Raw genomic sequence first — 13,951 nt, 5'->3', positions numbered from 1 at the left:
GTGTCCATTATGAACGTTGCTCCTGTAAAGGTCAGAAACCCATTCCTTCAGTTTCCTTACTCTAAAGTATTGTTTACAACATAATTTTCTTCACTCTATGCAAGTGATAAACGATGCTTTGATGAGATTCATTGATCAACTTTTATACTGGTAAAATTTGAATGTGTATAGACTTTTTTCACCCTTGCCGATATGTGGTACTGGTAGTAGCGGAAACAAGGAATCATTTGTTGCAAAATTTCTCCGAGACTGACATGTTGCACTTTGTTGAATTAAGCAGGTCCATATGTTACTTTGTACCAAAATTTATGCCTGACATAACAAGGTTATCGACTTAACAGGGGTCAGGATAAGCGGGAAACAATTAAAATGGACTGGACCAAAATGCTTGACATACATGGGTTCTTGAGATAACCAAGGTCTAGATAAGTAGGTTTGACTGTATTTCAAATTTTTAAAATAAGTGTTCACTGTTGACCTTTCAACTAAAAACTGAAAAAGGTGCATTCTGCAATCCCACCCACCCACTATTCCTCCCCAGTCCCCCACCTCCCAAACCTTTATAGCTGGAACAAAGATGTGCACCATAACACTTAACTTGGTTTTGTTCCACATGCACTAGTATATATATGCAACTTTAGTTGGGTTCACATTAATAGTTTTTTTACACATCAGGAGTTCATAAAAAAAAATTCTGAGCATGCACAATGGTTACATTCATTTTTTTAAATTATTTGATTTTGATTTTAATTTTACTGAAGACAAATTGACTATGATCATCCAATTAATGTCCGTACTTTATCACTGCATGAGATAACTATAATTCAAATTAATCTTTGGATCCAGCACTTTTTTTCACCTCCAGATCCAGTGACAAAATGAGAATAAAACATTGCCAACCTGTTGTTATTTTGCATGTAATTTTTTTTAATGCAATGTTTATTCTCAATAATTCTATTCTAGAGAGAAAAGGTGAACAAGAAGGGGCAGCCTAAAAGATGAGCTACAAATGTGCTCTAATCTCAAACAGGATGGAGAAGAGATTCAGCAACAATCAAGTGTTATCCAGATGGAAATGGGTCCTCATCATTTCATCACCAGTTACAATAAGAGCTTCTAGTTATGATTAAAAATGACAATGAACATCTTCAGTTGTATGCTTATTATATTCAGTTTTAGTTTTACATTAATTGTACAAGTTCAAACAACCCATATAGTGTTCTTAACTCATGCGGCCCTGATCCTGCCTGTAGGCATGATGAGGTTGTACCCTATTTCCGAGCTCTGCAGCATCAAGATCATTTAAGATACACCAACATGGGTGGTATTACAGAAAAGCAGACAGATATAACTCTACAATGATACCAAATAATCTGGAAGTTCTAGTTGCACTACAAAATACAGAGGGAAAAACCTCATTTTGTGGACCTGCTTTTTTTCACCCAAAATTCGCTCGTGGTCAGAATCCGATTTTGTGTCCGGATTTTAGACCTTTTGGCCTCAGATCTAAGGCAGACCTGTCTGAACTGCACACAGACAGGTGAACCTTTGAAAAACTAAGATAAGGTGCGCATTTGGTATAAAGAGCAGTCTCCATACAAAAAATGATGGGTCTATTAAGCAAAAAAAAAAAGAAAATAAGAATACTCTAACATTTACCCTTCTGCTCATGTGCAAGCGAACTAACCAATGGAAAAGGATGTTTCTAATAAAACTAGGCATTAGTCTCATGGAAAATCTGTTGAACGCCGATGTATTATGTTGTATTTAGAAATAGGCCTCAAAATGTCTTTTCTACTCGCATTTCAGGCGAAAACGACAAAAACCTCTGGGGTCGAATGAGTTAATGGCTCAGATGTTAGTAGTAGGAGGTGGTCTCTATAATAGAGAATTGATGAGCCAAAATAAACCCAAACAACTTGAAGTGGTACCTCTACACCTTCCAAGTCAAAGAATTCAATTTGGGACTACAGAAATGCAAAGACATTAGTTGCTTTGTAGCGTAATAGATTGCTTTATTCATGCTGGTAAATGGAAAAAGTTTGTGAGAAAAGTTTCCCCAACATACAATGTGACTAACTGTAGAACTTTAAATTGCACACCATTTTTTTTTCACACTGAGAGAGAGATACACACATAAAAGTTTGCAAATTTATTTTGCTTGAGTAAAAGACTGCATCACAACTCTGTCTACTACTTAGACTTTGTCGATTCTGATTTAAATTCTTTTTAAAACAAATGTGAACATTTATATCTCGAGTACTGTTTTTTTTAACATTTCTTTTTCAAAAAGTGTATAATATTTTAGATCTAGTAAACCATGCTAGGGAATTTTAAATACTGCTTACAAGGATTTGAAAAGTCTGGAAGTTTTGAAAAATGTAACTTCATCTATGTACTTAAATATCTGTTACATAAAAAAGAAAACGTTTTTTAAAACAAAATCCCCGACACTATTCATTAGAACATATGTTTAACTATATTGTTACAAAAATACATTGTCATGTGTTTTCAAGGCAGTTACTGTTAAAAAATATTGAAATCATCCTAATGTTCTTCTGAGAAAAAATGTTTCCAATTTTATGATGTGAGGTATAAAGCTTATGTAACAGATGCTTCACACAGTCAGTCAACCATCCATCATACCTTATTTTGTTGGTGAAAAAGTTGTTTATGTTAAATTAGAATGCACAGATAAGAGTGGGTTTAATGATCTTTCTCAGAAACAAACAAGAAGGGAGAACAATATTAACAAAGTGCGGGACATCCTCTATCGTCACATTTAAAACAACAACATTCTGCAGACTTTTATAATTAAAAAAAAAAACTACATATACTGATATACATTATTACTATATTTTATCTAAGTTTATTATGAATAAATAATTGAAATATACATGTCATGTAACAATGCATTTGTTCATGGATGAAAAATCCAGGGTGAGCACGTGTGGAAAATGTAAAGAAACCAGCACTTATTTCAATAATGCGTTTGCTTATTCTTATAAGGAACCAGCACTTATTTCAATAATGCGTTTGCTTATTCTTATATCGAATGGATATAAAACGACATTCATATATGTCTGCAACCCAGTTTATTATCACAAAATTTTCACTAGTGTAATTAGTATTTTATTTATTGAACTACATGCTGTCAATACATGGATTCAATTTTGTGATTGAAAAGTTATAGGCATTATTACACAATAATTTCTAAATGGAATAATAATTCAAATTCTTTTTTGGGGGTTAAAAAAAATTCCCTGATTACAACACCACATTCAGTGGATTACCATCTGAACTCAAGATGGCAAAATATTTTTTACAAATTATTATCCATATTGTTTTTACAACTTTCCAATGAGGAAGCGAAACTTCCCTTAGGTAACCTTTCTGTAATACAGTTTCCTGAGCAGATTAGCCAAATATTTTGTTCCCAATCATAGGGGCACATATTGTTACTTTCAGTTTTCCTATACATAATACATGTACTGTATATAAATTAATACAAGCAGGGACATTTCTCTCATCTCTCCTGCAACCTATTTAAAAAAGCAAAATGGATATTCAAGCTACACTTCATGCAGCATAACAGTGTTTAGCTCAGAGATTCAACTTTTAGATCCATATCAAATCTGTCTTGCTACTCTACCTTTAAGAAATGCCAGCTTGTTTTCAAAGGCTATTACTGCTGGACATTGCCATGACTATGCCAACTTAATATGCAAATGCAGTGTGCTGAATGGTATACTACACTCTCAATGGTCAACTGAAATTGAAGTTATCATCAGGTGTTGTTCATCATTAACATTGGAAAATCAGCTGGCATTAATTAAATATGGAACAGTATGCCAGAAGTTCAACACCCTGAGCTGAACATCAGTGCTAAATTACGTGAATTATACCTTGAAATATCTGTGTTTATTCTTAAATAGGTTGCAGGAGAAATAGCATAAGTGCCCTCCCTTGGGCTATTATATACAGCACATAAACAATTCATAGGTAAATTGTAAGCAACAATACAAGAATATATGGTCCCAATAAAGCTGTTCTAGTACTAATAAAACCCCTTTATAATGGCTACCTTTATAACAACCAAACCCCTTTATACTGGTTACCTCTATAACATGGCACAAAGTATCAGCAAGAACAAATTTTTCTTGCTTACCAATTTCTCTATTTTAAATATCAGCCATAAGCCATAATTTTATGTTTAGTCTCATCTACATACAAGGCACAGGCTGGTTTCTATATCAAAATTTGATCCCAAATGCGCCATATGTTCTCAAGTATTTTTCTCAAATCAACAATCAACATAGTATAGTTTTAACTAAACAAAAAATTTTTTGGGTGAGGAGAAATAAATTATAAGTTTTTTTTGAAATAGAAACTGTCTCAGAAATAATATAAATGGTAAATATTGTTTAGCAGTAATATAAACAGCTTTGAAATCATACAAGAAAACGTGTGTAAATAAAACAACTGGAATGATATGCTCAAGATGATATATACTCCATGTACATGATAATCCAAGCACTCTAACACCATGTGAAAAGGACAATTTTATAGAGTGCATTATATGACTGTTTGTGTGTTTTACATAACAGTTCATTCTTGTTCATTAACTGAATTATTAGTAGCACATAAAATATACAATTAAGGCCTGCCTTACAAGTGTCTAATGATGAATCAATGCATGAGTGTGTGATTTGGATTTTTAACGTTGCTTTAACTATGTTTTATTCATATTACTACAATGTCTGCAGTGAGGCAGTTTATAGTGATGTCTAGCACTGGGGCATCATGCCATAGACATGTAGTATGATGTCCCACCAAGTCATATTATCCTGACACCTGGCAAACTATTCCTAACACAAATCTCTTAACGCTGAATGTCAAGCAAGGCAGCTGCTTGTACCATTTTTTTTTATAAGTCTTTAGTTTGACTCAGTTTTAACCCACAACCTCCTGCATCCGATGTGGACACTGAACACATAGGCCACTGAAGCGGTCCAATGAATCAATGCATACTGATGACAAAAATACATGCACTAAAAATATCCAGAATGGATTTGATAATAATGTAATAATCATGTCTGTATTTTAGTACATTAAAACTGTTTGGGATATAGTCTTGGCTCATATGTACCAAATACTCTCAACACTGAGGCTCTACTAACAGCGCATCGATGGTCTTGAAATCGTGCACACTTCAGCACCAATAAATTTCAGTAATTCTGTTACCACAGAAAAGTAGCAACATAACATTTTAACTAATTACCAGTATGGGCAAAATATAAAGTTTAGGTGGTAATAGTTTTTTTTGGTAATAACAGCTTACTGAAAAGGAAGCCGCTTTATTCAGGCACATGTGGATTATCAAACCACGAATAACAGAAATTGTAGGCAATAGTAAAGTTTCTTCATATACAAATTATAACTTAAGCAGCAACCAGCAATATTGGTTTAAACAACAGGTACCTCTTTTCAATTATTAGTTTAACATTCCAAATGCAAAAAGACCTTTGTGAAATTATGATTACTGCAGCTTAACCCTGGCTACATGCTTTTTAAATCATCCATCTGGGTAGCAATCAATGTTTTTTGTTTTTTCATGACTTAATTTTAAAATAAATAAAACACTGGTTTTCAAGTTAACTTTTATATACATTATTATTTTATTTAGTATTAACAGTAAAAAAACAAACAACAAAACATAAAATGACCATAACAAATGTACGTTATCCGCAAAATCTAAATACATTGTCCTTAACTTCATTTCCAAGATACTTAAATAAATAAATATTTTCTCCTTTCTCAGTTAAGTACAAATATTAAAACAACTAACTTATAAATGGGCTCTAAGAAGCAATAGTTAAAAAATAAATGTCGGCAAAGTTGAAGTTCAGCAACCCCTTAGCATCAGTGGATTTAAATTTCAGGTAATTTAAATTAAAGAATATCTGATTCTATAAAGCAAAAAGTGCAACTTTGTCAATAATTAGACTAATTAATCAAATAATTTAGTTACTTTTGGATATAATGATTTGACCTTTTTCTTTAAAACAATTTTAGTTTTTTTTTAATTTTTGTTTCGCATAGTAAAAATGTACAATATATTCATGATTTAGGGCATATCTTTACAAAATAAGTAAATTTTTAGCTGCCCTATCTAGTGTCTGTTACATTTCCCCATTTAAAGTTGCTTCCTGTGTGACAACTACTCTTCCTTGATCATCACGATAGATGAGGACAGGTGGTATGAGTGATCTCCCTTGCACATGCTCCTCCAATCCCTGGAGAAAAAAACACAAAAAAAAACATTTCTTCAAACAAACCAATTTCCTAAATTTAGCATGTTTAATTCTGAAGCATTAAAACACCAGTTTCATCTTACTACAGGATAATCAAATGTTTAGTTTATGGAATAGGAATCCTCAATCTGAATACACATGCATTCCTTTGCAAATTTTTTTCTGTCAGCAACGATACCATACATGAAGTTAAAAAGACTGAATGTGCAAGCTACTTTTGTATGATGTGCAGGTTTTTTTTTAGTCCTTTAAAAGTAAACAAAATAAAAGAACAAACAAGAGTGTCTCAAAGGAACTTCCGTGCTACTGGCCAAAAAGAATTGTCAGAAATTTGTTTTGTAATAGGTTAGTTTTGACACAGTCTCTAACATTTTTGAGAAATTCCAACATACCAAATTTGGTTTTCCCGGGTTCTTCCTCCACCATTAATATTGGCCGCCATGTATAGCCTATCGTGTGCTGAAAAATGGCATTAAACCCCACAACAACAACAACAACAACAATGACCTTAAACTGGATTTCATCAATAGATGTGTATATATGTATATGTATTTGTGTTTAATGGAACCTCTGCACAATAGTCACTATATGGTGCCAACAAAAATGAAGAAGGTACAGATGTTAAGAGGGAAATAGTCAACTGATATCTTGAAGACGCTATTCACGCATGACACGGTGTTGGGGGCAAAATAATCAAGATTGAATTATATCCAGGTCTACTGTATGACAATATCTCGCAAAAAAAAAATCATTATTTTAAAACACATTCACTTGAGTGCAAGTGACAATCTTTTCGCCAGCGCGGGTTACATAAGTATCATTAATATTTACCCGCAGACATCAGTGCACCTTTGTATTAATTATTACTAAAGATGCCAAGCACATATAAGCCCTGGTGGTAAATAAACACAACTGGCAGCCAGCAGTAAACTTCTTTGAACTTGCCGACAGGACATCAAAGACAAAGGTTATTTTTATTACAAAGCAAGCAGACGTTGGAAGCTGACTTTGGACTCGGAAGCTGAATTTTTTTAAAGGATATCAATACAAAGGTTATTTTATTGCAAAGCAAGCTGACCTCAGATGCCGACTACTGGATTCTTTTAAGTGTGCCAATTTATTTTTTTAGCTTTGAATATACAAAGACAGCCGATATATGGAAGCTAACTTTGGTTCCTTTTCAACAGTATTCACAAAAAATTTGACAATAAAGTAAAACAATGGAACAGTTTTTAAAGTTGCACAATATAGTGCTTCGTGCGCGAACATCGATGACCAGCGTCATCCAGAAGATTTGGAGAAAATAAAATCACGGGATGAATTCGTGATGGCCAGAAGAGAAACAGATCATTTCGCCGACAATATGATCATTAACATGGACGAAATTCTAGTGTACAGTAAAACCTGTTATGAGAGACCGCCCCTTCTGCCAACCAAAAGCGGTCTCTCAAGACAGGTGGTCTCTCATAAGAGGTGTGTGAAAATGGACTGGTTTTCAGGGTCAATAGTTAGCATTGTTGAAAAATAAATAATACCCATACTCACTGTACATGTATCATATCCTTTATTCATGAATCTTGTTAAATAATGCATGCATTCCTCTCAAAATATCTTTATATAATAAAGATATACATCTATCAAACGAGAATAAAATTTATGTTTCAACATCACATTAATATATACAAAAAATTAACAGATATGATGTATATATCTTATTTTATACACTTATTCACTTGTTTTTTTTTTAAAGAAATCCATTATACTTCTTTGTTGACATGTTTTACTCAGCTATTTGGTCTGAACATGTATCTCAGTTATTGCCCTTTCATGAATCAACTTCCCACTTACTGGTATGTTTTTACTCCTTGCGACACAAAACCACTCCCATACTCGCTCGTTCAGATCTCCGTAAACTGTCCGTCGTGCCGTGGCATATTTCCTCTTTGCTTGTGCACCTTTCTGCCATTCGTTTCTAATGGACTTCTTGTCTTTGATTACATTTTGAACTTGCGTTTTACCGACGCTTAAGCTGACTGCTATTTTGCGAGTGGTCTCGTCTTTTTCATTTCTTTCAATGACATTAATCTTTTCTTCCAGTGTTAAAATTTTTCTTTTTTTCAGCGGAGATTCTGCCGTTGTTATTAGTGTTGACGTTATAAAGACTATCGGTTTTGATCAGGTTTTGGGGAATTGTGGAATAAATATATATTATGTACCAATGAATGAAACCAAAATACATAATTAACTCGTCAGGAAACAATACTGTACATTTATTCTGAGACCAAGTTTAAATCAACAGAGTTATAGCTCGATAATCAAATGTTCCGACCATCTGCACCCACGTAAACAGATTGTGGTTTGGTGAAACACTAACAAAAGAAATAAAAAATAATTTAAAAAAAATCCGGAAATGATTCTCACTTACTAGTATTAAAGACAATGAGCTCATTCACCGTCCAGGCATTATGGATTAACTGGAAAGCAAACGACGTACTCAAACCAACACTGAAGCCCTTTCAAACGATTTCTCACTTGGACATAAGGACTACCGGCGTTTTGTGAGTTTTCATACAGATAAAGAAAAAATACAAACCTCTAAATTGACTGCGTATATCCATCATTACTCCCTTTGATGTTACTCTTACTGGCTATTCACATGACTTCGGCACTACAATGGCGGTTAGTGACATGTACTTTAGTCTGGTTTACTGCAGTTTACAAATGACACCGTACGCAGGAGTTGTAAATTTCACAAAACTGGTAAGACAAATTATTTTTAAATACTTTATTAGAGCAATCTTTGCTATTTATGCAGTCTTTGTTACTAAGGATTAAATGATGGTTAGAGGTGTTTATCCCGATATATGGTTGTTCAACTATAGTGTTATTTAATGTGCACTTTGTTTGCATACTACATTTATCCCGAGCTCTAGTGTTTACAAAGGATTAAGTTAAGGTCAGTGGTGTCAATCTGTTTTGATTTTTTGGCGATGCGGTCGTTCATAGCAGTGTCAAAATGCATATTTTGCCAAGAAATCGCGGTCGCTGGTCGCGTTCAGCAGGTGGTCGTTCATAACAGAGCGTTTATATAGTAAAATCGATCCGTGCATTACGATTGTGGTCGGAAATGACAGGTGGTCGCTCATAGCAGAGGTCGCTCATGACAGGTTTTACTGTACTTTGATCGCATTCCTGGATGGACTGACGATAAGATGGGCATCAAAAGTGTGAGAATTAGCAAGACTAGTGCAGATTTGAAAAAAATCTTGTGTTCTTGCAGTTTCCACTTCAGGTGGTGTGTTGCCTCCAACAATTTTTCACGGTATGAGAAAGTTAAAAAAGTATTCATGTACCAAAATAATAGACCGTACGTGTGCAGGAGAAGGGTTGTGTTGATGAGATACTGCTGCAGTGGATTAATGAGTTTTATCTCAAGTACAGTTTTATATTTAAAAAATAAAATTTCAGTTGGATTGCAATTTCCGACATGTAATTTTCGAATGATTTAAAAGGTGTCCCACAACTTACGACTCGAAAAAAACGATGTGTCCCAGAACATACAGTGCACAAAAAAATTACTTTTAAAATTAATTTATGGTGTCCCAACAAATATGGTGTCCCAACATATACGGTAAATACGGTAATATCAATGTCAGCTTTCTGACTCAAAGGTCACTTATGTATGGTTTTAAAAATTCTTTTGCAAAAGTGTAGATATGCATCATTCTCATTCAGTGCCAATAGGGATAGTGATAACAAGATTTTAAGATGACATTTATGGATATTAGATGAACATCATTTTCATTCAATTTAAAAATGTACCTATCAACAGCCACACACAAAAAAAGATGAAAATGTGATCGTTGCAGTCAAATATGGATATTTGCTTGTCTGGGTTTGGTCTAGATCTGTTTTTTTTTTAGATTCAGTGGAGTTGGTCAGGGAACCAGACTAACTTTCCTGGAGTAGTTCTTATTGATTTAATCTGTCCATGGTTGTCATGTAAATGTTTTTATTGTACTTTATAGCATTATCTAGGAATACTGTCCAACAAATGAACACTGAAGGTGAAAGTAGATCTGCCAACCCCAACAAGATTTTCTCAGTATTGCAGCTTAAGTTTGACTAGTTTTCAGTAAGACGTAACAAAATATCATGTACTACTATTGTCAAGTTGGAAAACGTGTATTTAAAAAAGTTAGGTGTTCCAAACTGATGCATCGACGGTAACATTATGTTCATCTGAAAAGTTTGTAAAGTACAAGTACAACTTATTTACTAATAGTACAGTTGTACAAACTTCAGTTCCCAACCCTATGCAGCTCAATGGCTTGTTGCTATCTCTCAACTTGACACAATTCTTGGAATTTGTTTCTTCACTGCACACGATAGCAGTTTTATCTCCCACCTCGTGACAAACAAATTGACATGATGTCCAATAAACATAATTGTGTCCCTTCCTACTTTAATTTTAGAACAATCTGAATATTCATTTTTATTTTTCTGTTTTGATTATTAAAACTTTTTAAAGAGGCTTAATTTTTTCCTTTCATTTTTAACATCTATCAATAGCTGGATGATATTTAAAAAATTTTTTATATACTCAACAATTTTATGCTTCACTTGGAAAAATATGTGCAGTTTAAAGCATCTGATGTACTACTATCTAGTTAGTCTGGTTCTATGACTAATTCCACTAAAGTTAATGTAAAACCAAGATCCAAATCAAACTCGGATGAGCCTATTATCTAGATTTTACCACAACGATCGTATTTTCATAGTTTTTCCTTTTATTCCATAAGTCCATATTTTAAGTGTCATTTTTGGCAAAATCATAAGTGTCGTCAGGTCTGCTTCAAGTAGTAATATAGTAATAATATTAAAGATGTGGTGCCAATGTTTTAAAGACACTATTTTCATTCAGAACCAACTATAAGAAGACTTTTAGTGGAAACCCAATATCAATACAAGTCTTTTCAAGAGGACTAAATTTCAGATCCAATCTGATTAAATCAGATCTTCTGTGTTATACATCAAGATCTGACAGCGACCGCTTAGGGGTCATGTTCTGGCAACCTATGTTATTACCATAATCGCTAATTTATAAGCCAGTCAGATGAAGTCTTATATCTTCGTGTTTGTAGACTGAGCATTGTGGATGAAGAGCATGAATGTATACCTAACAATCTGATTCACTTTCATATTTTTGAAAGCTGCATTTCCACTGGCTAATTCAAAGGTCATAAGAACATGACCCCAAAGCAGTCTTTGTCAGATCTTCATGTAGGACAGCCGAGATCTGATTTTAACCAAATGGTTTCAGATCAGCTTTTTGATTTACGACTAACAAGACATCATAATAGTTCTTTGGTGAAAACCTCATGTTGATGTAACCATCCATTCAAAAGTATTGACTATATTCAAGATGGCTGTTGTGATTACCATAACAGATGTCAGATCAGCTCCATTTTCATTTTGGACCAGTAGAGAAGCATTTTAGTAAAAACCCCATGTTGATAAGACTATTCTGGTTAAATAATGATAACAAGATTATTCAAGATGGCCACTGATAGGTTATACTGGAAGTCTTAAGGTGCACCATTTTCATTTAGGACCAACTAGGACTATTTAGTTTTTAGTTATAAACCATGTGTAACGTTTAATGGTAATCCTCCTTGTAGTTTAGGAGGAGCAGTTCTAACAGACTGATAATAGATGGACAAACAACAGCAGACAATGCGCCATTAGATAAGCCTTTCATGAGATTTAAAGCTTTGAGCTAGAGTTTTGAAGTCAGAGCTTAATTAAACACTGTACTTGCATATTCTTTGATGATAAATAACTAAAAACAAATAAAGACATTTTTAAATGCATTCAAACCACAAAAACCACTTTAATTTTAAGCATTTAGTCACCAGTTGTAAGGATACTCAATGATGCATTTTGGTACAATTCAATAAATATTAACCATACAATCAGGACAAGTTACTCCATGTACTTGCATATACATCTAGTTCAACTGCAGACTGCACAGACCTAGATCTGCCATCAAATAATTTGCTGGAAGATCTGGGTCTGTGCAGTATGTTAAGAGCAATTAGTAGAACAAAAAACAGACCCTGATATGCAGGACTGGTGCATTATGCTATGGCAGATCAGGATCTTTGTTGTATGCAGTTTGACTTGACTTATAAGTGCGTATATACGGTACAGATGTTTTGTATACCTTTGAAATGAAAATATGCAATCACTGAAAACACTAAAACAGAGCCATACAACTGAAAACACTCCAAGTCAGTTTTGGTTACTGAATTATTTAACACATTTTCACAGAAATAATAAAAGTTTTAATGACTGTGACTCCACTATTGTTTGTGTTGTGCAGTGTTCACAAAGTAGCACATCAAAAATATATTTGAAAACAATTAGTTCAAAAACAAAAACAGGAAAAATATCTAATACATTGAAGTCTTAGCTAAATATCTGCATATGAAAAAACCAAGAGCATAAGGAGCCAGATTAGTATTCAATAAACTATGTGACAAAACCTTCCATAATGATCATCAAAATACAGTAGAACCTGTCTTGAAAGACCACCCTTCTGCCAAAATATAACAATCTCTAGACAGGTGGGTCTCCCATGACAGGTCATAGCTATATAATTAATAAATCAGTACAATGAGACTCTGGTCTCTCAAGACAGATGGTCTCATAGCAGTGATTTTTCACAACAGTCACTGTACTATACAATTTATACAGACCTCTCCACTGTAAGACACAAGAGGTGAGATTTCACAAATAATCTCTTCATGATCATCTCCTGAATGTTGGCTGGAAAAGATAATACTTGGATTAGAAAAGGAACTGAATAAAATGACAACTTTGAATTGAAACAAAAATCTATAAATTAATATTTCCAACTGTGACCTTGGCATACAACCTGCCTCCATTTGATTTCATGAGATAATTATCTATATGTGAAGTGGTGCTCAAAATTAGATGACAGTATATCCCAGTCTTGATGATAGTACATCCAAAGTCCTCAAGTGGCTACCTTCATTAAATTAGTATTATTTTCCCAAATGTCATTTTTCCAATTCCTCTGAATTCACTTAAATTATGGGGGATTTTGTGATTGCAGCACACAATTTAATACTGAACATAAAATGTCTTTATCCTAATTGTGCACTGTCAGAGATGCATCCATAAACTGAATTAGTTTTAAAAAAATAATACATTTCTTTATTAAACCATAACAATGTATGCCCATTTATAAATGAGTTCAATGTATATTTGATTTTTGTTCAATAGTCAATGCCATGGCCAGCTCTGGGTGAGATTATTATTCTTGCCTCATGTAACATACAACAATAAAAAATGAAGAAGAATTTATTAGTTTTATGATTTTACGATTTGCATTGTAAGTGACAAATTAAAATAATTCTACAATGGAACCAAAAACAATGGCATCTGCCTTTAAAATGTACCATAACTCATTTACTCTATCCGTGCAACATCAATGCCTAGTCCTTTCTCTACCAAAATATGTACTGCAAACTTTGGACAAAAAGTCAAGGGCATACACTTCTGAAATTTGCTTTTTCCTAAATCAAATTTATCATGGGTTTTAAATTGCA

At 33.6% G+C, this 13,951-nt stretch overlaps 2 protein-coding genes across 4 annotated transcripts in view; one reads left to right on the top strand and one right to left on the bottom strand.

The window, feature by feature from the left end:
- Nucleotides 1-1,147, top strand: part of LOC149785515 (ATP-dependent RNA helicase DDX51-like) — an 87,989-nt gene extending 86,842 nt beyond the window's left edge. The window contains exon 16 of the mRNA XM_089979314.1: nucleotides 964-1,147. Within this exon, the coding sequence (XP_089835440.1) occupies nucleotides 964-1,002 (39 nt within the window). The 3' untranslated portion in view covers nucleotides 1,003-1,147. The remainder of the gene's footprint in view (nucleotides 1-963) is intronic.
- Nucleotides 1,148-1,990: 843 nt separating this feature from the next.
- Nucleotides 1,991-13,951, bottom strand: part of LOC149785514 (UDP-N-acetylhexosamine pyrophosphorylase-like) — a 49,556-nt gene continuing 37,595 nt past the window's right edge. For all 3 annotated transcript variants that reach the window (XM_089979317.1, XM_089979315.1, XM_089979316.1), the window contains 2 exons: nucleotides 13,076-13,145; nucleotides 1,991-6,296 (listed from right to left, as the gene is read on the bottom strand). In XM_089979317.1, the coding sequence (XP_089835443.1) occupies nucleotides 6,183-6,296; nucleotides 13,076-13,145 (184 nt within the window). In that variant the 3' untranslated portion in view covers nucleotides 1,991-6,182. The remainder of the gene's footprint in view (nucleotides 6,297-13,075; nucleotides 13,146-13,951) is intronic.

Source organism: Sinohyriopsis cumingii, chromosome 13 (assembly GCF_028554795.1).
Source record: "Sinohyriopsis cumingii isolate HCF-2022 chromosome 13, ASM2855479v2, whole genome shotgun sequence".
Taxonomy (NCBI): Eukaryota; Metazoa; Mollusca; class Bivalvia; order Unionida; family Unionidae; genus Sinohyriopsis; species Sinohyriopsis cumingii.
The sequence above is the reverse complement of the archived record's forward strand: the minus strand, read 5'-3'. Positions and strand labels throughout refer to the sequence as shown.